The 24,085-nt window shown below is 47.2% G+C and overlaps 1 protein-coding gene and 1 long non-coding RNA gene across 6 annotated transcripts in view; both read right to left on the bottom strand.

Moving 5' to 3' along the window:
- Positions 1-2,130, bottom strand: part of ABCG1 (ATP binding cassette subfamily G member 1) — a 79,757-nt gene extending 77,627 nt beyond the window's left edge. For 2 of the 4 annotated variants that reach the window (XM_003895450.4, XM_003895449.4), the window contains exon 1: positions 1,963-2,130. In XM_003895450.4, coding sequence (XP_003895499.1) covers positions 1,963-2,004 — 42 coding nt within the window. In that variant the 5' untranslated portion in view covers positions 2,005-2,130. Of the gene's footprint in view, positions 1-1,227; positions 1,637-1,962 lie in introns of those variants that run through there. The other 2 variants (XM_021935483.2, XM_021935484.2) reach the window with 2 other exon arrangements.
- A 3,091-nt stretch (positions 2,131-5,221) lies between these two features.
- LOC103882568 lies at positions 5,222-23,215 on the bottom strand. Of its 2 annotated transcripts, none has more exons than XR_644442.4 (3): positions 21,105-23,215; positions 19,179-19,759; positions 5,222-9,008 (listed from the first exon to the last, which is right to left on the bottom strand). It is a non-coding gene; the product is annotated as an uncharacterized LOC103882568 (long non-coding RNA). The 2 variants fall into 2 exon arrangements; XR_002520796.2 differs by lacking the exon at positions 5,222-9,008 and adding an exon at positions 18,640-18,950.
- Positions 23,216-24,085: the final 870 nt, after the last annotated feature.

The raw sequence follows: 24,085 nt of genomic DNA, 5'->3' as shown, positions 1-24,085 counted from the left end.
CCCAGAATTCCCAGGTGATCTTTCATTCAAGGACTAGCTGGGGCCTAACTCTGCTTAGCTTCTACCATCAGACTAGTGCTTTCAGGGTGGGACAGCTGTGCGTGAATAGAAACGTTTAAACTTTTTTTTAAAGTACCAAGTTTTCAGGGAGGAAAATAATTTTCAAAACAAAATAATGTTCTCCAAAACAATGAGCCCAGCTGTGACTGTCTCCACGTGATAACAAAACAGTTGAGCTCTGGAGGCTGTATCAAATCATAATATAACACTTAAAAAAAATCTTGGTATTAAAAATCTGTACCTTAAAACATCGGATTCATTATTTTTCTACATGTCCATTATAGCAAAACCCACACCAAGCCACCTTCGCAGCTCTAAAAGGAATTCAGGAGTTACCTAGCATCTAATATAAGATCAATAACTTTCTCTACCTGCAACTAACATCAATAATCTCCTTCATTTTCCATGGTCAACCCCATTTAGGTTTCCTAATAGATGAATAAGTGCAAAAGGCAGAATTTCCAAGTGTTGCCCAAAGACTCAACCAGAGAAAAAGCAAGTGTCACCGGGAGGGAAACGGCTTTTCCGTTTTGTTCAATGCCTCTTCTACGTAGAAGCCACGCAGGGAAGACAGGGCAGCCCAGAGAGGGGAGTCAGACTGCGGGTCTCCGGCCCGGGCTCTCCCCTCCTCCACCCACCGCCTGGCCGTGTCTGCGGCCCCATTCTATCGTTTACACAAAATCATTATATAATGAGCTGGCGAGGCTCCGTATGTTCTACAGTAACCTGTTTGGAATCATAGGATGCAGTTGTCACAGCAGAGCATGCGCAGAAACCTGGCTACTTTTTTTTTTCTCTTGAGCTGAAGGCAAGAGGTAACTGTCGGTCAAATCCTGCTCAGCCCTGCTGACTTCAAATACAGGATGCTAAAAATGAAATACAGGGGAGGGGCGGGGTGAGCCCCGGAGCGTGCCATGCACTGTGGGCTTACAGCCTCGGGGAAGTAATATTAGGGTAGTAACTACAGATACACGGCGTGGAATACGAAAGACTTTCCATTTGTACTTTAGCTACCTATACGATGCTAGTGTGCGGGGCGTAGACATGAAGGGCCCTAGGATAAGGTGAGGTGGGTGGCTGGGGGCCTGATGATTGGTTCGTTGTTTGTTCCTAATGCCAGAAAACCGGAAAGGGAGATTCCTGACCACCCCTGGGAACAGCACTTACAGTAACTGTCCAGCGATGAACTCGCCGACACCCCGCCATCCCTCTCCGGAGCTGGGGGGAAGTGAGATGCGCGTCCCTGTCACCACCGTGTCTCTCTCCGGCGCGCGCAGAAAGGCGGCCCGCAAGAATCTGGGCTTGCCCCTCGCGGGTCTCCCGGGGCCTTAGCCGCCCCCTCCCCGAGTGGGTCCGGGAGAGGCTGTCCCCGGGAGTGCAGTCGCAGGCTCCAGCTCTCTGGGGGCAGCTCCCTCTTTGGTTCCCCAGACCTTGCCTAGCGTTCCTGGGGATGGCGCGAGAAGTCCCCAGTCCCCAAGCCCACAGCCGCGCGCGCAGGGCTCCCCCTCTTCAAGCTCCTCTTCCCTCCAGCCCAAGCTGCAGCCCTTCCCCAGTCCCTAGTGCACTCCGGGTCCCAAGCGCCCCACGCCCCCCGCCCAGAGGCCATCAGGTCAAGGCCATCGGTCCACTTGTAGGGCTGCTCGCTGCCCCCGCCCCACTCCCGGCCCCTTCGCCTTGTCAGTGCTCTCGGCCGGTGCAAGGGGCATCCCGAGGCTCCAGGTGGCCCAGGCGGAGGGGCGGGGATAGCGATCGGAGCCGGGCGCCTCTGTAGGGTGCCCTGGGTCAGCGCCCAGAGGACGCGCTCCAGGGAGGGTGTCAGGTCGAGTGTGCGAGTCTTTGTGTGTTTCCTGCTCTCCTTGAAAATAAAACCGATCCCGGCGGGCGAAGGATGCGCTCACTCACCATGGCGGTGCCGACCGAGAAAGCGGCCATCAGACAGGCCATGCCCCGGGGGCGGCGGCGGCGGCGGGGACGAGGCTTGAGCTGCGGGGCCGAGCCTGCGCTGGCTCCGGGCTTGGCCGCTGCGCGGGGTGCGGGCTGCGCTCGGGCTCCGGCTGGGATCCGGCTCCGGCTCTGGCTCCAGCGCGCCCGGCCCCGCCCCGCGCGCGCGATTGGCTGGCACCGAGGGGGCGGGCAGGCCGGCAGGTGCGCGTGCTCTTGTTTTGCTCCTGCGGGGGGCGGTGGACCAGGCCCCCTGAAGCACAGGTTCCGGGAGCCGCCCGAGCAGAGGCCTCGCAGGCGCCATGGGACCCCCCCTGCCACCCCGGAAACCCCGGGTCCCGAACTCGCGGGGGCTGGGCCTGCACGGCCCGAGTGAGGCTGCCGGGCCACCCGACAGATCCTGGGATTCCCAGGCTAGGAAATCTACAGCCTCCAAGCCTCAAGCGGCTGTGTGATGGGGCCAGAGAGGGAGCGTCCAGAGAGGGAGGGCGAGGGCAAGGGGGCTTCCTTCTTGCTGCTGCTTCTTCCCCTACCCCCACCCCCGCGGTGTTGGGCAGCTCTCTGCCAGGCAGGAGCTTGAGGACTAAAGAAAAGATGACCACTCCAACACCCCCAACAGCACTGGTATGGGGTGACCCCTGGCAGTGAGGCAGCGTGTGCACTAACACATGTGACATTGCTGTGCGTCAGCCATGGTGCTAAGTGCTGGGTTACAAAGGGGTGCTGAGTGAAGACGGCCAGGCCTCTGCCCTCTGCTCACCCCCAAAGAAAAAGAAGGCTCATTTTCTGCAGACAGAGGTGTTTCCAGAGCCGGGTTCAGAACCTGGCCATAGCTGTGTTCATGGAACTGTATAAGGAATGACACCAGGGCACCCTCCCATGTGGCCCCAGGCTGGAATATCAGATGGTCCAGCATCTCTAAAGCCCTTATTATATGTAAGTGGGGCCATTTCCTGGTAGCCATGGTGACAAGGCATTCTTTACTCCCAGTCTCAGGCCCTAATGCTTTTGTTAAGTTGTTTGCCTGTTGGGACGAAAAACAGGAATGCATTTCTTTTCATTTCCAGCACACCTGGGTCCCCCCCTCCCAACCACACCTCAGATGAGCCAGGTCTGTCTTTCTCCTCACCTAGAAAGGAGGCACAGCTTTTTATGCCAGGCAGGTAGGTGGACTTCACACCCACAGGTCAGATGACCCTAACCAAATTCTGCCCCTCAAATCGGAGGAGAGAAAGGAGACGCGGTTATGAGTTTAAGGGGAGGCCCTGCCTTTGTCTGAATGGTGTTTTCTCAAGAATCGATCCGCCAAGCACAGTGGCTCACGCCTGTAATCCCAGCACTTTGGGAGGCCAAGGCAGGAGGATTACGAGGTCAGGAGATCAAGACCATCCTGGCTAATACGGTGAAACCCCGTCTCTAATAAAAATACAAAAAACTAGCCCGGCGTGGTGGCGGGGGCCTGTAGTCCCAGCTGCTGGGATGTTGAGGCAGGAGAATGGCATGCACCCGGGAGGCGGAGCTTGCAGTGAGTGGAGATGGTGCCACTGCACTCCAGCCTGGGCGACAGAGCGAGACTCCATCTCAAAAAAAAAAAAAGAAAAGAAAAAAGAAAAGTTGATCTGTTACCTTGATTTTACACTTGGCTGAGATGAAGAAATCTGACTGCTGTGTTTACCAGGCGCTACTGCCCGGGTGCCAGGCCTAGGAGGCTGTGTGGTGCCTTAAACATACACCACAGGGAGGCCAGTAAAGCCTGAGTGTGCTGGGAAGGGGATTCAGATCCACAAACCTAGGGAGCGTTTACGCCAAAATGCAGAGAGGAAGGTGCCTCATGGCTGGAGATGGGAACTGGTGCCCAGCCCTGGGACCCACCTTGCCCCAGAAACAGACAGGCCCTGCAGCAGGAGAGGAGGCACGGAACACAGCCAGGGAGGAACTGCCCATGTGACCAGGGCAAGCGAGGGATGCCTGGGTGCCTGCAGCGACATAATTTCTGTCCAATATCCATCCTCCTCACTTCCAGGAATGTGCCCAGAATTTCCTTCTAGACATTCCCCCTCCTCTACCTCCCCCCAGTTCTCTGCCCCAAGATTTATGTGGGATTGATCGACCTTCAGCTCGAGAATAGGCAATTTGGCTTCAGCTGGTCGATGGCTCCCATCCAGCCTGGCCATCGTGGGTGGTCCGGAACTGGAAGTGTGAGGCAGTGCTTACTGGGCTGCTGGGAATGGCCAGGGGGACGGTGTGTGGAGCATGAGGATGAAGTCAGAGAGGGAAGACTCTATGCCGGGCCCTTGTTGGCTTTGGCTGCTGGATTTTCTATTGCAGGATAAGTGAAAGGGTCCTCACTTATCCATCTGTACAGTGGGGTCAAAATCCCCACCACGTGGGAAATAAGGCATGGCAAGTGCTTTCTACCGTGCCTAGCACCCAGCAAGCATTCCACTCTAGTCCTTGCTGTGTTCCCCTCCAACGCCTGATCAGGGAAGAAGCCAACAGTAGTGCAGCACAGATCTGTGCCGCTCCTATCAAGGCTCTTGGTTGTAAAGGACAGAAACTCCAACTGGCTTAAGCTAAGTACAGAAAGGTTCAGAGTGCACTGGTTTCAGGCCTGCCAGGACCAAAGACCTGTACTACTCTGTCCTCAGCCCCTGGTCTCTTGCTTTCTCCATGGCTCTGGCCTTCCCAGGTGGTCTTCCCTCTGGCAGGCTGTCTCCGCATGGCCCCCCAGCAGCTACAGGCTTGCTCCTATAGCTGGCAGCAACCACTGCACCAGGGGGTTGCCAAACCCCGATGGGCCTGGCCTGGTTCACATGGGATGAAATGAGAAGGTTAGACTCAATGGGACCATGCAGAAAGACTGGGCGTGGGTGCCCAGCCAAGGCCATTCAAGGCATTCTAAGTAGAACCCTGAGGATCAAGGGGAGCTCTCAACAGGACCAGCTTAGTCCCAACCCCAACAGAAATTTATGCTAAGACATTGCTGACAGGCGAGTCCTACTGGGCCTGATAATTTCCAGTGGGGAGCCACTTCCTGTCTGTATTAGTCTGTTTTCACACTGTTGATAAAGACATACCTGAGACTGGGCAATTTACAAAGGAAAGAGATTTAACAGACTCACAATTCCACATAGCTGGGGAAGCCTCATGATCATGGCAGAAAGTGAAAGGCATGTCTCACTTGGCGGCAGACAAGAGACGGAGCATGTGCAGGGAAACTCCCCTTTATAAAGCCATCAGAGCTCATGAGACTTATTCACTATCGTGAGAATAGCACGGGAAAGACCAGCCCCTATGATTCAATGATCTCTGACCAGGTCCTTCCTACAACATGCGGGAATTATGGGAGCCACAATTCAAGATGAGATTTGGGTGGGGACACAGCCAAACCATGTCACTACCTCAGCAGGCAACTCACTCCATTATTAAGTGTTGTCACCACTAGCAAACTGAACCTGTGTCTGATCGGACTCCCTGTCACCCTGACTGCTCTGTGTGCCACAGCAACATGGTGTCACTCCCCAGAGTAGGCCCTGGCCAGCCAATGATGGCACCAACATTCTTTCCAGACCCTTGTTCTCTGAACCAGACACCCCCAGTCTCTCCAGTGTGGCTTCCTAGAAGACGCCCTTTTGTCCCACTTTCCCCTTCTCGGGATGGGTGCCAGTTCCTCAGTGTCCCTTGTGAAATTCAGAGCCCACCAAAGAACACCTATTCAGTGTGATTAGGATGGAACAGGCCAGGGTGATGTGCTCCTTCCCTCTGGAGGGTTTGCATCTATTAGCACAGCCCATGTTGGCCTTCACTTGCAGCCAACAGCATCACCCAGTCGACTTTGAGTGGAGTCAACGGAAGTCTAGGTCTGTGGGAAGAGAACTCCTATTCCATCTGGCCTTCCCTGTGGTGTCCCATTTTAGGAGTGTCTGATTTATTTCTGTGGACTTCCAGCTGCTGAGGCCAAACATGATGGGGAGAAAGAGGACTTGGCCTCTGGCATGAGGATCCTGCACTTGGTGCTTGTGAGAGTGGGTGCAGGGGAGTCACATGTCCAGGTGGGCCTGTGGTGGGGCAACCCCTTGTCCCTGGTGAGTTTCTGCAACCAGCCGGGCCACTGGGGTGAGACTGGCTTGGTGCCTCAAATTGCCCCATCTTCTGCAGGACACCAACCACAGGTCTCTGAATCCCTGGTTCCCCTGCAGATCTCTCTGCTTCTCCACGAGGGCTGAGGCCAGCCTGCACGCAGCCTGCCATTGTGCACACAGACCTGACCTGCCTGCTGTGTCTTTGGCTACTTTGTGCTTCACTGTGTGGCCAGGCACATCTCGCTCACTTGATACCTCCCCATTTCATGGAGGGAAAAAAAAAAAAAACCACAAAGGAGGCTGTCCCTCTGCCCCTTTGCCCTGCTCTTCTCTGCACCATGCCCACTGCTGCCTGTTGGCAATATGAAGTATGACAGTTTATGGGATTTTTTTCCCCCAAAGTCTGGAAACTGGGTAGGAGAAGGGGGAGGAGGATGCAGAGGTGTTTGTCTCCTTGCTTGCTTTTCACAACCCAAATCTCTGACTCTGAAGATAAAAGTTCCCAGCCAGTTAAGAAGAGAAGATGCTGCCCCAAGTGTAAGCAGGAAAGAGGGGCTTGTGGCTATCCTGTCTGACACTGGTGAGCGACGTGAGGGAGGGAGAGACAGGGATGAACACCGTGCCCTTGGCATCCCAGGCCGAGATGATGCAACAGGAGATCATGCTCGAGAGGCATCCCTGTGGCGAACTTGCCCTGGGCTGGGCCTGGAGACCTCCCTTCTGGTCAGCCTGGTCCCGGCCCTGTTGGCTTCTCTGACCAAGGGAGGGAGAGAGTGTACGTGTGTCTTAGTCCATTCTGGCTGCTGTAACAAACATCTTAGACTGGGAAATCTGTAAACTACAGAAATGTATTGTTCACAGTACCAGAAGCTGGGAGGTCCAAGGTCAGAGCTCCAGCATCTCTGGTGTCGGGTGAGGGCCTGTTCCTCATAGATGGTGCCTCTGTGTCCTCACATGATGGAAGAGGAAGAGATGGTCCCTGCAACCTGTCTTATGAGAGTTCCACCCTATTCATGATGTAAACCTTCATGACCTAATCACCTTCCAAAGGCTACACCTCAGTGCTATCAGAGTATTAATCACACTGGGCATTAGGTCCCAACAAATAAATTTAGGAGGAACCTGAACATTCAGACCATAGCATTCCACCCCTGGCTCTCCAAAATTCACAGTCTTCTCACATGCCAAATATGTTCATTCCATCTCAACAGTGCCCAAAGTCTTAAATTGTTCCCGGCACCAAATCAGAAGTCTAAAGCCCAGAGTCCCAGCTACACATCATTTAAATCAGATGTGAGTGGGACTCAAGGTAAACGTCCTCTTGGGGAAAATTCTTTCAGCAGTGAACTTGTGAAGGCAAACAAGTTATGTGCTTTCAAAATGCAAGGATGGGGCAGGCACAGGACAGACATTTAAATCCAAAAAGAGAAAAATAGGAAAGAAGAAAGGGATAACGGGTCTCAAGTAAGTCCAAAACCCAACAGGGCAAAAAGCATCATATCTTCTTTGACCCCATGGTCCCATCTTCTGAACACTCTAAGGAGGGACTTGGGCCCCCACTCTAAGGAGGGACTTGGGCTCTGGGTGGCACCTCCTACATGGCTTTGCTGAGCACAGCCCACACTGCAGCTCTCATGGGATGGAGTCCCCTGCCTGTGGCTCTCTCAGGCTGGCTCTGCTAGTCTGAGGTCTTCAGGTGGCCCTGCCCCCACAGCTCCACTGGGCATTGTCCTGGTGGGGGCTCTCTGCAGTGGCTCCGCCCCTGTGGCAGTTCTCTGCCTGGACCCCAAGGCTCTCCAAAGCATCCTCTGAAATCCAGATGGAGTTAGCCATGCCTCCATAGCTCCTACCCTCTACACACCCATGGAGATGGCCCTGCACAGATGCCCAAGGTTTATTGATTGTGCCCTCTGAGGGGAACACACTGCAGCAGGTGCCGAGGTCCTGCAGGCACTCCAGGCGCCTCTGTGGGCATAGTTCTTTCCCCCAGACCTCGGCACTCTGGGCCTGTGATGGGAGGGCAGCACTGGTAACCTCTGAAACACCTTCAGCGTTATGCCATCACTGTCTTCATGCATAGCACCTGGCTTCTGCCTCTCTATGCTAATCTCTGCCTGAAACACTAGTTTGGCTACAGCCTCGATTTCAGACATGCTTTTTTTTTCTTTACAGTATGACCAGGCTGAGAATATTCTGTAAGTTCTACCTCCCCTTTTGGCTATAAATTCTGTCTTTAATTGATTTCTTGCCTTCTCACATTTTACCATAAGCAGTGGAGAGAAGCTATGCAGTGTCCTCAAGACATGGTTTAGAGTGTTTCTTCTACCAAATATTCAAGTTCATCCCCTACCACTCTGACTTTCACAGAACACGAGGACATAAACAGTTCAGCCAAGTCCTTTGCCATCTGTCACAAGGATGGCCTTTCCTCCCATTTCCAGTAACACGTTCCTCATTTCTGTCTGACACCTCAACAGAGTGGCCTTTACCATCCATACTTCTATCAGCATTCTGATTACAGCCACTTACATAATCTCGGAGACTCTGTGTCCTCTTCTTCTGAGACCTCACCAGGATCACCCTTTATGTTCACTCTTGGCAGCCCGGGCCTTTTGAGCCTGCTCCTCCAAACTCTTCCAGCCTCTGCCCATTACCCAGTTCCAGAGCCTCTTCCACATCTGCAGGTCTTTGTTTCTGCAACACTCTGCTTCTTGGTACCAATTTCTGTCTCAGTCCATTTGGACTCCTATAACAAAATACCTTAGACTAGGTAACTTAAAAACAACAAAAATTTATTGTTCGCAGTTCTAGAGGCTGGGAAGTCCAAATTCAAAGTGCCAGAAAATTCAGTGTCTGGAGGCCTGTTCCTCACAGATGCGCCTTCTGTGTCCTCCCATGGTAGAAAGGAAAGGGGCTCTTTTCAACCTGTTTCAAACCATTTAATAAATTCGTCAATCCCATTCCTCATGGCCTAATCACTTCCCAAGGACCACATCTCTCTTTTTTTTGTTGGTTTTTATTTACTTATTTTTTTAAGTCTTGCTCTGTCACCCAGGCTGGAGTGCAGTGGCACAATCTCGGCTCACTGCAGCTTCTGTTGCTCAGGTTCCAGTGATTCTCCTGCCTCAGCCTCCTGGGTAGCTGGGATTACAGGCACATGCCACCACACCCAGTTAATTTTTTTTTGTATTTTTCGTAGAGATGGGGCTTCGCCATCTTGGCCAGTCTGGTCTTGGACTCCTGACCTCAGGTGATCCACCCGCCTTGGCCTCCCAAAGTGCTGAGATTACAGACGTGAGCTACCGTGCCGGGCCCAGGACTGCATCTCTTAATGCTGTCATGATGGGTATTAGGTTCTAACATATGAATTTGGGGAGGATACCAATATTTGGGTCATAGCAGGGAGAAAGAAAGGAAGGAAAGAAGAGAGGTAGAGACAGAGAGAGGAAGGAAGGAGGAAGGGAAAAGTGAGTGGAGAAAGGAGGAAGAACAAGTGCAGAGGAAAACTGTATCTTAGACCTTCAAGGGGAAGCCTGGGAAAGTGGGTCAGACACAGAGACCATGTCATCAGGGAGGGCAGCGATGTAAGGCTGGTTGGATACACCAAATAGGAACTTTGTGTATTGGTTCATTTGGAAGAAATGGGAATCCTAAGGCCGGTCGCGGTGCCTTACGCCTGTAATGCCAGCACTTTGGGAGGCCAAAGCGGGCGGATCACAAGGTCAAGAGATTGAGACCATCCTGGCCAACACGGTGAAACCTCGTCTCTACTAAAAATACAAAAATTAGCTAGGTCTGGTGGCACGCACCTGTAGTCCCAGCTACTCCAGAGGCTGAGGCAGGAGAATCGCTTGAACCTGGGAGGCGGAGTTTGCAGTGAGCCAAGATCGCGACACTGCACTCCAGCCTGGGCAACAGAGGGAGACTTCGTCTCAAAAAAATCATAATAATAAAATAAATTTGAAAAAAAGAAATGAGAATGCTTAATCTCCACTGTTTGTTTCCTATTTTGCTGGCGCTCTTGACTTCAATGGTGTTCTGTCTCCAGTGTCCAGGTATGTCCCTTTGCTTCCTCTGGTGAACCAGCCCAACTCCACAGAGGACCCCTTCTTTACCAAGCACATACAGCCTGTGGGAGGTCAGTGCAAAGGAGGGGCCATGAGATGAGAGAAGCCAAAGACGTGAGGGAGGTGCAGGGTGGAGGGAGTGGGGGCAGCAGATGTCTGTAAGCTACGGTGGCAAGATAGATGATGAGAGATGGTTTCAGGGGAAAAACTGCAAGTAGATATTTCATAGATTAAGTTAAGACAAGACAAGTTAAGTATTACAGATAGATTCCTTTTGTTTTCTTCCATTAGCATGGAACCAAGAGCAGCTGGGAAAGACCTAGGAAACCGGTTCTTCAAACGAAGAAAGAGTAAATAACATCTGGCCACAGGATGACCTTCAAAGTTGAAGATTAGGACAGAAGTCTCAGAGACAGACACCGGAAAATTACTGGAGGCCTCCTTCCCACAAATAATTTAAAGCTTTCCATCACTCCCATAACGGATCCCTTCTAGGAAGTAACTGGAACCACTGTGTACCCCACGTTTCCTCCAGGGAACCTCCCGTCCCTGACTCCGCATAGTCAACCGTAGAACACAACCCCCCTCCCCCGCCCCCCGGACCATCCAGAACGTTCCATCCCTCTGGCCACTACTGATGTTCTGGAAAAGACACACAAACCCAGCGGGGTCATCAGAGTTCTTCAGGGACTTCCTGGACCCTAAGAGGGAGAGGGTTTCTTTCCTTGTTCCCTGTCGGCATTGACAAGTCGTAAGGAGAGTGTTTGTCTGGCTAGGAATTAAGTAAACACCCCCAGGGAAGTAGAGCCGAGATGGAGGAAGTGACAAAGCCCTTTCAGCAGCCTTTTCATAGCTGGAGCCTCTACATCCTGCCCTCCTGAGTTCACACCCATTGTCCATCGTTGGCCCTTCCCAAGCGGCTGGGCAACCACTTTTAACTTTTGATAAGTGCTGGGCCCCAGAGCCAGATGGAGGCTCTTTAAACAAGCTCCTTCTTCTCAGTGCCCCTGTGACCTCAGCTATTAAGTGGGCTGATGATCGATCCTGTTCGCCTCAGAAGACTGTTTCAAGGATTAGAGGAGTCAGCATTTGAAAGCCATGGCCGGCACATAGTGTGCATCTTATAAAGGCTGGTGCTCATTATTCTTGTTTTTTGTCACGGGATCCTCTCCTCTCCCTTCTGACCCCGAACTAGTATGAATTAGATGTTAGTCACTTGCAGCTAAAATGTCTTGATTATGATCATCAGTTTAACAAGGAAGTTAAAAGTCAGAGGCCCAAAGCCACTCTATGAGAAAATCCTTACAAGTAGTTTCTAGATCGACCCTCTAACCCTTAGCTTCTTCTTCGCCCAATATATGCATTATCTCCCCAAAGAGATGATAAAGTCCAGCATCTCACTAATATTACTTTGCTCCAACATCATTCCCCGCATGGAGCCTAGCTGGAATAGGTGCTTAATAAAAACCATGAGTTATGTTTGGACAACCTCGAATGCTTTAGAAAATGTTGTAAGGTGCATGATTGCATTTTGCTTCAGAACACCCTGTGGGGTAGGAGGGCAGATGCCGTTGCTGGACCCTCATGGGTTTTACACTTTCACACCAGGCACCAGGCAGCCCACATTTTGTTATTTCTATCAGTCAGATGATCTGTGCCTGGTCCCTCAGAAGCAGCTCCTCCATGCCATGCCCAGGTCAGGCCCAGATCAACTCTCCATGGCTCCAAAGGCCACAGCTCAAGTGTTCAGTGGTCTCAGCCCCCTGATCACCTGAGCAGAAGTTCTCTTGCCTCCCTGAGACCTCCGAGCTCTCCTGGTGGCTGCAGACTCCATAGCTCCCCTTTCCAGGCTCTGAGACATTTCTCCTGACCCTTCTGCCTCCCTCCCCCAGAATCCCAGCTCTGCATTCCTCCCTTCCAGGAGGGCCTGGGGCAGTCACCTTGTGGAGCCTAAGCTTTCAAAAGCAAAAGCTTGATTAGAGAGATTATCTTCTGCATGCCTGGAAACTTCTGTCTCAGGTTCTGCAGCTCTCTGAAGGCTTTAGGAGAAAAACAACTCATTTTTTAAAAGTAAAAAGAAAAAAAGACATGACTACTTTTTAAAGGGAGGGGAAAATTGCTAGAGCAGGGAAAATTAATAAATTGTCTCAGTAAATTATTCTGCCACATGAAAACAAGAAAATAGGGGCTCCATGAGGTTTGTAACCTGCTTAGGGCCATAAAGCCCGGACAAGGACCCAGGTCTCCTGGCACCTGACTAAGTATCTTTCCACGTGTTCACTACTGTCAAGTATTTACTGGGTGAAGAGGGAAAACCTATTTCAAACGGTCAGATTTCTACAAGAAGCCCAAGTTCAATCTGTTGAAAGTCATAAGACAGGCTTGTGGGAAGATGGAATAGTCATGTTTTTCCCTAGTCCTCCCTCTAATTACAATTAAAAGCCTTGGATATTACACAAAACAAACATAAGGAGACTCTAGAAGATGGGGAAAGGAAGGCAAACCATCCAGGGATCTTGGGACCCAAGGAGCCACACTGTGGTGAGGTCCCTGCATTTTTGTTTTGCATCATATATCCCAGATTTTGAGTTGAAGAAGCTGAGAACCTGGAAATGCAAATAAGCACACAAAAAAAGTCCCAACAAAAGCCTGCTCTCTCAAGCCAAAAGAACAGGAAAGGGGCAACCTAGAGGACAGAAAGTTTTTAGACAATAACTTCTCTGCTTCAACCAAACATTCCAGAACACACTGTGGTCAAATGTCTACCCATGCCAGCAAAGAAAGAGTGAGGAGCTTAGATTTCCACCCTCCTCAGGCTGTAATTAGGCATGTCAACCAACTCCTACTCCTCTAGCCATAATATATGTGTCAGAGAAGGCCAATTAGGAAGTCTGGACTTCTGCTCCCGCTGGGCAATAATGAGAAGCTCCTCGTCCACCTTGCTGGGGTGACGATAGGAGACCCAGGAGAGTGAGGACTTTCACCACCACCCAGGGTAACAAGGATACTCATCACCCTGTGGTGTCATGAAGACCATATGGGGAATAGAAGTAAGGTCTCCGGCCGGGCGCGGTGGCTCAAGCCTGTAATCCCAGCACTTTGGGAGGCCGAGGCGGGTGGATCATGAGGTCAGGAGATCGAGACCATCCTGGCTAACATGGTGAAACCCCGTCTCTACTAAAAATACAAAAAACTAGCCGGGCGTGGTGGCGGGCGCCTGTAGTCCCAGGTACTCGGAGGCTGAGGCAGGAGAATGGCGTGAACCTGGGAGGCGGAGCTTGCAGTGAGCCGAGATCGCTCCACTGCACTCCAGCCTGGGTGACACAGCGCGAGACTCGGTCTCAAAAAAAAAAAAAAAAAAGAAGTAAGGTCTCCTACCTCCCCCAGCTAGGGAGGTATCAGTAGAGGCCAAATGGGAAGCCAGAACTTCAACACCCATCCAGTAGTAATGAGGAACCCCTCTTTAGGGTGTCAACAAAGGCTGAGCAGGGAACCTGGACTTGTACCCTTGCCTGGTAGTAAGGTGGCAGTGCTGTGCCCTCTTCCCCTGCCAGAGTGATGTCAGATAAGCCAATTAATGGATGGATGCCAATCAATGCATGCCAACGCAAAGATGACAGCAGTGTTAGAATTATCCAACAAGTGTTGACAAACAGCCATCATAAAAATGCTTCAGTGAGCAATTACGAGCAGATTTGAAAAAATAAAATAGAAAGTAGAAAGTCTTAGCAAACAAATAGAAGGTAAAAAGAACAAAATAGAAAGTTTAGAATTGAAAACTTAAATAACCAAAATTAAAAACTCAGCAGACGGGCTTAATAGCAGAATGGAGGGGACAGAGGAAAGAATCAATAAACTGGAAAATGGAACAATAGAAATCATCGAATCTGAACAACAGAGAAAAACAAGCTGAACAAAAAATGAACACAGCTTGAGGGGCCTGTAGAACTGTCTATAAAGATCTAACAGAAACCCAGAAGTGGGACTGAGGGGTTAAAAAATAATCAAAGAAATAACAGCTGAAAACTTCTCAAACCTAGCAAAAGACATAAACCTACAGATTCAAGAACCTTAGCAAACTCCAAACAGAATAAACTCAAATAAAACTATACCAAGACATATTACAGTCAAATTTCTGAAAACTGAAGACAAAGAAGAGATCTTAAAGGGAATGAAAGAGAAACAATACTTTACCTATAGGGGAAAAAGCAATTCAAATGACAGCATATTTCTCATTGAACCATAGAAGAAGACAGAAAGAATTAGCAAAACATTTTTTATTTCCTGAAAGAAAAAAAAAAAAAAAAACCAACACTGGCCACCCAGAAATCAAGACATTCTCAGATAAAGAAAAACTAAGAAAATGTGTTTTTAGTAGACATAACCTAAAAGAATGATGAAATGAAATTATTTAAACATAAATAAAATGGTAAAAGAATGAAGCTTTGAACATCAAGAAGGACAGCACTTTGAGAGGCTGAGGCAGGAGGATTGCTTCAGCCCAGGAGTTTGAGATCAGCCTGGGCAACATAGTGAGGTCCCATGTCTACAAAAAATTTAAAAATTATCCAGATGTGGTGGCACATGCCTGTAGCATCAGGAGATAGAAGAACTCAATGATACTATTAATCAATAGGATCTAATCTATCTATCTATATATATATATAAAAAACACTCCACCTGACAACAGAATAATGCACATTCAAGTATCCATAAAACAGATACCAAGTTAGACCATATTCTGGGCCACAAAGCAAACCTCAACAAACTCAAAAGAATTGAAATTGTACAGATTGCATTTATTTATTTATTTACTTACTTACTTATTTATTTTTGAGACAGAGTCTCCCTCTGTCACCCAGGCTGGAGTGCAGGGGCATGATCTCAGCTCACTGCAACCTCTACCTCCTGGGCTCAAGTGATTCTCATGTCTCAGCCTCCTGAGTAGCTGGGATTACAGGTGTGCCATCATGTCTGGCTAATTCTTGTACTTTTAGTAGAGATAGGGTTTTGTCATGCTGGTCTCTAACTCCTGGCCTCAAGTGATCCTCCCACCTCAGCCTCCCAAAGTGCTAGGATTACATGTATGAGCCACCATGCCTGGCACCAGACTGTGTTTTCTGATCAAAGTGGAATCAAATTAGAAATCAGTAACAGGAAGATATAAGAAAAACTTCTGAACAGTTAGAATCCAAACAACATACTGTAAAATAATTTATGAGGCAAAGAGGGCATCTGAAGGGCAATACAAATACATTTACCTGAATGAAATTGAAAATAAAAATATATGAAAGTAAAAATATCAAAATTTGTGGGACACAACTAAAACAGTAAGGAGAGGGAAATTTATATCACTGAATTCATATACGTTGGAAATGAGGAAAACTCTCAAAGTGATAACTGAAACTCTTACCTCAAGAATATAGAAAAAAGAGAGAAAAGTCAGAAAGGAAAGTGAATAGTAAATATAATCACAGAAATCAGTGAAACTGAAAAGAGAAAGCCAGTAGAGAAAATCAATGAAACACAAAGCTGGTTCTTGAAGCAATCAATAAATTTTTTTCTTTCTTTCTTTTTCTTTCCTGAGACGGAGTCTTGCTCTGTCTCCCAGGGTGGAGTGCAGTGTCACGGTCTCAGTTCACTGCAACCTCCGCCTCCCAAGTTCAAGCGATTCTCCTGCTTCAGCCTCCCAAGTAGCTGGGATTATAGGTGCCCACCACCACACCCAGCTCATTTTTGTATTTTTAGTAGAGACGGGGTTTTACCATGTTGGCTAGGCTGGTCTCAAACTCCTGACCTCAGGTAATCTGCCCACCTTGGCCTACCAAAGTGTTGGGATTACAGGCGTGAGCCACCTTGCCTGGCCACAATAAATAAAATTGACAAACCTCTAGCAAGATGAGCAAAGGAAAAACAGAGAAGATACAAATTACTGATATTAGGGATGGAGCAAGGGACATCACTACAGATCCCACAGGCATCCAAAGGACAATGAGGGAACACTACAAACAACTCTGCAATCATGCATTTGACAACTTAGATGAAATCAGCCAGTTCCTCACATGACACAAACTGCAACTCACTGAATATAAACAGACTATTTTAATAGTCTCATAGCTATTAAGAACATTGAATTTAGTTTTGAAAACTCAAAAACAAAAAAAAAACCACCTAATTCTCCAGGCCCAGATGATATCACTGGAGAATTCTAGCAAACATTTAAAAAAATTAACACCAATTCTAGGCAATCTCCTTCAGAAAACAGAGGAGGAAGAAACACTTCTCAATTCATTTTATTTAGTTAGTATACCCTGATATCAAAATCAGACAAATATAATATTTTTAAAAAATACTATAGTTGATCACGGGCTGAGGCAAGAGGGTTGCTTGAACCCAGGAGTTGGAGGCCTTAGTGCACCATTTTCGTGCCTATAAATAGCCACTGCACTCCAGCCTGGGCAACACAGCAAGACTACTGCACCACAGACCAATGGCCCTCATGAGTATAAATACAGAAAACCCAAACAAAATGCTAGTAGATAGAGTTCAGAAATATATTTTTAAAATTACATACCACATTCCAGTGGGGTTTATTCCAGAGACGTTAAGGCTGGTTCAATATGTGAAAGTCAATCAATGTAATATACCATATTAACAGACTAAAGGAAAAAGTCACATGATCATGCCAACTGATACAGAAAAACCACTTGACAAAATTCTATACCCATTCATGGTTAAAACACTCAGAAAAATAGGAATAGAGAAGTTCCACTTGATAAATGGCATCAACAAGAAATCTACAGTTAATAATATAATTAATGGTGAAAAACTGAATGCTTGCTCCTTAATATCAAAAATAATGCAAGGATGTTTGCTTTCACCACTCTTATTCAACATGGTGCTGGAATTTCTAGCCAGTGTGGTAAAGCAAGAAAAGGAAATAAATGGCAGACAGGTTGGAAAGGGGAAAAAAAGCAAAACTGTTTCTATTTTCAAATGACGTGATTGTCTACCTAAGAAATCCCAATCTGTCTACAAAAGCACTCCTGAAACAATAAGTGAGTTCAAGCAAGGTTGCAGGATACAAGATAAACATACATAAATAAATTTTATTTCTATGCTCTGTCAATGCACATATGGACACTAGAATTAAAAACATGATACCATTCGCAACTGCTCAAACAAAATTCAGTACTTAGGTGTAAACCTAACAAAACAGGTACAGGACTTGTATGCTAAAACCTACAAAATCCTGATAAAAGAAGTAAAAAAAAGAACTAAAGAAAAAAGGAGGGAAATACTGTTTATAGACTGGAAGATTTAACATCATAAAGATATCGATGATCACCAAAATATGCGTGTTTAAGGTAATTGTTATTAAAATCTCAGCAAAATTTTCTGTAGATATAAACAAGAGTAGTCTAAAATTTAAGGAAAAGGCCAAGGAATTAGAAGAGTTAAAACGATTTTGAAAAAGAAGAATAAAGGAGGAGAAATCAGTCTACCTGATGTCAAGACTTATTTTATAGCTACAACAATCCAGACTGTTTGTTATTGGGAAGAGGACAGACACAAAGATCAATGGAACAGAATGGAAAACCCAGAATTACATCCACTCAAAAGTACAAAGCAAATCAGTGGAGGATGGAGGGCTTTTCCAACAAGAGCTGCTGACGCATTTGGGTATCCATGGGCAGAAAAAAAAGAACCTGGACTTAAATTTTCTTATATAAAAGTTAACTCAAAATGCATCGTAGATGTGAAATAACCTTTCAGTGAAAAAAAATATTAGGAGGAAATCTTTAGGATCCGGAGCCAAAGAGTTCCAAAAGCATGATCCATAAAATGAAAAATTGATAAATGGGACTTCATCAAAATGAAAAGTGTTGACTCAGAAAGATCCTGTTAAGATGAAAAGATAAGTATTAATAATAGACCAGGAGAAAATATTTGCAAATCTCATGTCCAACAAAGGATTACGATTCATAATGCCTGAAGAACTCTCAAAATTCTCAAATATTCTACATCTATGATGCATTTTTGAGTTAACTTTTGTACAAGAAAATTTAAGTCCAGATTCTTTTTTTCTGCGCATGGATACTCAAATGCGTCAGCAGCGCTTGCTGGAAAAGCCGTCCATCCTCCACTGATTTGCTTTGTACCTTTGAGTGAGTGTGATTCTGGGTTTTCTATCCTGTGCCATTGGTCTTTGTGTCTGTCCTTTTGCCAATAGCAAACAGTCTATGCCAAGAGATAGCTGTGACTGTTGAAGTCTGGGCATTGTGGCTCACACCTGTAATCCCAGCACTTTGGGAGGCTGAGGCTGGAGGATCGCTTCAGCCCAGGAGTTCAAGACCAGCCTGAGCAACAGGGTGCAACCTCATCTCCATAAAAAATTTTAAAAATCAGCCAGGCGTGGTGGTGTGTACCTGTAGTCTCAACCACTCAGGTGGCTGAGGTGGAAGGATCGCTTGAGCCTGGAAGGCAGAGGTTGCAGTGAGCTGTGATCGCACCAGTGCACTTCAGCCTGGGTGACAGAGCGAGACCTTGTCTCAAACGAAAAAAATAAGGGAGAGAGACTGTTGTGGCTGTTGAGTGAAATTAAGATGTGGGTGGCTAAGTTACCTGGGAGCTGCCAAGAGAGGGATCGGAGGAGGGAGGTGTGCATGCATTCAGCAGCGTTGCACCCTGAGATCACACCCCTCCTCTAACCTGCCGGCCCCCGGTTTTCACTGCTCATCTTTCCCCAGATGGCTTTACTCCTCCATGCTTCCTGTGCTGAACTGTTGTGTAGAAAGTTCTGCAAGGAAAAGCAGGTGGATGCATGCACAAAGGCACTCCCACCAGCCTGAGATCTTCAACCCTAGGTTTGTAATATTTCAATATTCAGGTTTTCACTAACATGAAACCCATCTGAATTTACATATTGATTGTCAACTTCCCTCACAAGTCTCTAGGAACAGCCTGGTGAGGGAGTCAGAGGGGCCTGGAGTAGAACCCTGGCCCCTATGCTCAGTAATGGACCAACCTGAACAAAACCTGTCCCCAGGCACGGTCTGGGGGTGGGGATCCATCCGTGGGTAAACGCTGCTGCCGCGTGGAGCTGACATCGCAGAGGGCAGGGACAGGCACCGGCACACTCAGCAGGACTCCGCGCCATGCATGGACCAGGAGAACCACAGCATCAGGATGAAGTGGTTTGGGGGACAAGGGCAGAGTTCAAGTCCCCAGGGTGGGGCGCCTGGAGGGATGACCCTGAAGGGCAGATGTGCTGAAGGCTGGAGACACGGGTCCCCTATTTGCCTGGGGCTGGCCCTTCCCCAGACTACACAGCAGGAGCTCCCGCAGCCCATGCCAAGGATCATCTCTAGACTACATCAGGCCCACGAAACGAGTTGAAACAAGCCCGGCCTAGATCTGAGCTTTAGCTTCCAAATCCTTCCATGTCTCTTCTGACCACACTCAAGGGCAGGGCTCTCTCTGTTTTGTCCACCCCTGCGTTGCCAGCATCAAGAACAGCTCCTGGCACACGGTAGGTGATCCCTGATGTCTGCTGAGCACGGGGCTGAATCTTAGGTCTCAGGAAGCGAAGTTCAGGTTGGTGTAGCGCTGTGGTGGAGGGGAAGAAAGTCGACAGAATGGAGTTCACTCAGATTAACTCAGGGTAGCTCACCCCGTCATGTAAGACAAGTCTCCAGCCAGTCCGTGGTCTGTTAGGAGTGGGGCCACACAGCAGGAGGCGAGCGGCAGGCGAGGAAGCTTTATGGCTTGAGCTCTGCCTCCTGTCGGATCTGTGGTGGCATTAGAGTCTCATAGGAGTGAAAACCCTCCTGTGAACTGAGCACTCAAGGGATCTAGGTTGCACGCTTCTTATGAGATTCTAACTAATGCCTAATGAGCCGAGGTGGTGGTGCTCGTGCCGGGGAGCTGCTGCAAACACAGATTAACTTGGCAGAGAGGTTTGACTGCCCAGAGACCATAATAAATCAACTGCTTGCAGACACATTTCAAAACCCTATCAGTGAGTGGCAAGTGACAGTTAAGCTGCATCTGGTGGCAGGCTTTATAGTGGCAAGTGAGTTAAAAAAAAAAAAAAAAAAAGTACAATATGCTGGGCTTAATGCCTAGGTGGTGGATTGATAGGTGCAGCAAACCACCATGGCACACGTTTACCTGTGTAACAAACCTGCATATCCTGCACATGTACCTCGGGACTTAAGAAAAATGAAGAACGATAAAATAAAAATAAAATAAAATGCAATAAGCACAATAGGCAGGGCGTGGTGTCTCATGCCTGTAATCCTAGCACTTTGGGAGGTTGAGACAGGTGGATCACTTGAGGTCAGGAGTTCGACACCAGCCTGGCCAACATGGTGAAGCTCCATCTCTACTAAAACTACCAAAGATAGCCGGGCACTGTGGTGCATGCCTGTAGTCCCAGCTACTCAGGAGGCTGAGGAAGGAAAATCACTTGAACCCAGAAGGCGGAGGTTGCAGTGAGCTGAGATCATGCCACTGCACTCCAGCATGACAGAGGGAGACTCCGTCTTAAAAAAAAAAAAAAGGGCAACATAAAAGTATTGCACTTGAATCATCCCCAAAGCATCCCTCCACCCCACCCGCAAATCACGGGAAAATTGTCTTCCATGAAACCAGTCCTTGGTGCCAAAAAGTTTGGGGGTCGTTGATCTACGAAGACTGCAGGTAAAATGGTTGAAAATTGAAGCTACTGTATTCATGCCCAACACTTGATCAGAATTCTTCTCCACTGGCTGAGAGGGGGAGGCTGGGAAGCCATGGGATGTACCCAGAGGCTTCTCTGGAGGGATATAGAAACCTGCTGGGACCCTGCAGAGAAGGAGGCAATCCAAGCCACCAAGCCGGCCTCACCCCCATGGCTCGGCTGGCTGCAAACGCTCACCAGGGACCATGGACAGCCCTGCCGCAGGCTCACCTGAACTTGTGACTCCTCTGCACCCACCCTCACAGACACCGAGTGCAGGATCCTCACACCAGAGCCCAAGTCCTCAGGGTCCCCCTTTCTCCCTCTCATGTCCTGGGCTCTGACTCATTCTCACTGCATCTCCCAAATCCAGGCAGTTCACCAATATTTGCTGTCTGACTGGTTAGGTCACAGATACTTTACATCACAGTTTAAGTCACAAATGATTGCTGCCTGAACTAGGAGATGTGGTTTACATTTTTCTTAATCGACATCTAGTTAATTACACTTTTCCCATACATTTATATTTAAAAATATTTTCTTACTAGACAGCATTTTGTCAGTGACTTACCCACAAACATAGGTAGTCCTGCTGCTGCCCTCTGAAGGGACATATATTTATTTTGCAATTAATAAAGGGAAGAAGAAACTCCCTTAAGTGGGACAAAATTTCAGTTTTCACCACTGCAGGCATGTAAAAACCCCCAAACTACAAATGATGATTCAGTGTCTGTGTAATGCTACAGGGAGGATTGTTTTAAAATCACCATAATGCAATTCCATGTGTAATAATATTGCCTAATGTAATTGTTACTGCAGAAAACAGGAAGTGAGCGGGGTTACTAAAGGGCAGTTCTGTTTCCTCCCAAGTCACTGGGCATAAAACAGCACCTAGTACCTGTCTACAGAGGGACCCAAGTAGGAAAGTCTACCCATCTCTCACTTTTGGTCAGATCATGAGTTTTACGTTTGTGAACATAGTGGAATTTATTTTTTATAACACACATTGAAAACAATTATGGCAAAAACTGAAATTCCTCTGGGTCTACAGTGTAATAGTTATAGGTAAATCAAATTTTTGTCTAGATTAACTTTAATGACATATCACAATACCTCTAGCCAATGATTATTGCAGCAACGTCGGGGAAAGTGAGCTGTTGAAGCCTCTGAGATCTCAGCCCTGGAAGGGAGCGTAGCAGAAACCTGGTAACAAGGACAAATAGGATGGAGGCTGTATTAGGTCTCTGTGCTGAGAACTCTATCCATTAACTCACTTAATCCCCATCACAGCTCCACGAGCCAGACACTGCTATTATTCACAATGGGGAAGTAAGGCACAGATTATTTTACTTGCCCAAGGTCACAGCAAGAAAGTACCCAATTCCAGAGTCAAAACAGGTGGGTGTGGCTCCAGAAGCTGCCCTTTTTTTCCTTCCTATAGGGCCTTACTTTCTTTTTAAGGGCATAAATCTTTCTGTAAAGTCTGATGAATATTACATGCCTATACACCTGTATATTCACCATCCCTATCCTGATATAGACCATTTGCATTGTGTAAAAATATTCTTGTTCCATTTCCTAACCAATTACTATCTCTAGAGGTAAACATTATTCTGGCTTCAATTACCATAGATTAGCTTTGTTTATTCTTGATCTTTATATAATTGGAATATAGTATTACTACTTTGTGTCTGGCTTCTTTCATTCATATGTTTCTGTGATTCATGCATGTTGGTGCTTGTGTCCATAGTTTACTCTTTTATGTCACAGAGTAGCTTTTCATTCTCCTATTGGTGGACATTTGGTTTGTTCTCAGTTTGGGACTGTTATAAATAAAGTTGCCACTAGCATTCTTGTATCTGTCTCTTGGTGGATACAAACATTCATTTTTGTTGAGTGAAATCTACCCGAGAAATTGCCAGGTTATGGAACAAGAATGTGCTTAATGCTAGTGGCTACTATCAATCCGTTTTCCAAATTTTTACTGGGAGAGTTCCAAATTTTAATGGGAGAGTTCCAGTGGCTCCACGTGCTTGCCCTCACTTTGCACTGTCAGTTTCTTTAAAATGTAGCCACTCTGATTGGAGTGTGGTGATCATATCATCAAGATTTTAATTTTCTGTTCTGTACTGATTAATGATATGCTGCTTCATTTTTTTAAGTTGTATTGTTTTGATTTTAGCACTGGTTTGTAGAATTGCTTAATATTTCTAAATAGGTACCCTCTGTCACATAGATGGATTTTGAATATGTTTTCTCAGTTCATAGTTTGCCATTTAGGTTTTGTTCTGTTTTTGTTTTTTGTTTTTGTTTTTGTTTTTTTGGGATGGAGTCTCACTCTGTCACCCAGGCTGGAGTGCAGTGGTATGATCTCGGCTCACTGCAACATCTGCCTCCCAGGTTCAAGCAATTCTACTGCCTCAGCCTCCGAGTAGCTGGAATTACAGGTGCCCTCCACCATGCCCAGCTAATTTTTGTATTTTTAGTAGAGATGGGGTTTTGCCGTATTGGCCAGGCTGGTCTTGAACTCTTGACCTCAGGTGATCCACCTGCCTCGGCCTGCCAAAGTTTTGGGATTACAGGCGTGAGCCACTGTGCCCGACTGACCATTTAATAATGTCAGTGTTTGTTTTTTGATGACAGAAGTTCTTAGTTTTAATGAAATCTAATCACTTTTATTTTATAGTTAATGTGTGTTTTCTTTAAGAAATCTCTGAAGAAATGAAGAATATGAAAATACATTTATTTGCTTTCTTCTAGAAGCAGCATTGTTTTCATTTTCAGATTTAAGTTTATGATGCATCTTGAATTAATTTCTATGTAGGCTGAAAGGTGCATTTTTTCCAAATGCCTTCTTAGCATCTCCAGCACTAGGGATTGAAAACGCCCTCCTGTCTTCATTGCACTGGCTCTTTGATATAACCAATGGCCGTATATGGGAGGAAGGTAAATCTCTGAACCATCTGTTCTTCTCCACTGCTCTGTTTATCTGTCCTTGTATCAACACCACACCGTCTTAATTACGATAGTTTTTAACTAAGTCTTGAAATACGATACTGTAAGTCCTCCAATTTTCTTCAAGGTTGTGTTGGCTGTTCTGGATGTTATTTCTGTATACATTTTAGAATCGCCTTGTCAATTGTCTTCAAAAAAGGGAGCAGGAGAGAAAGAAGAAAACAAGCCTATGGGGTTTTGACTGTGCCATATCCATA

The sequence above is a fragment of the Papio anubis genome, chromosome 4 (genome assembly GCF_008728515.1).
Source record: "Papio anubis isolate 15944 chromosome 4, Panubis1.0, whole genome shotgun sequence".
NCBI lineage: Eukaryota > Metazoa > Chordata > Mammalia > Primates > Cercopithecidae > Papio > Papio anubis.
Note: the sequence above shows the minus strand (reverse complement) of the source record. Positions and strands in the feature narration are given on the sequence as shown.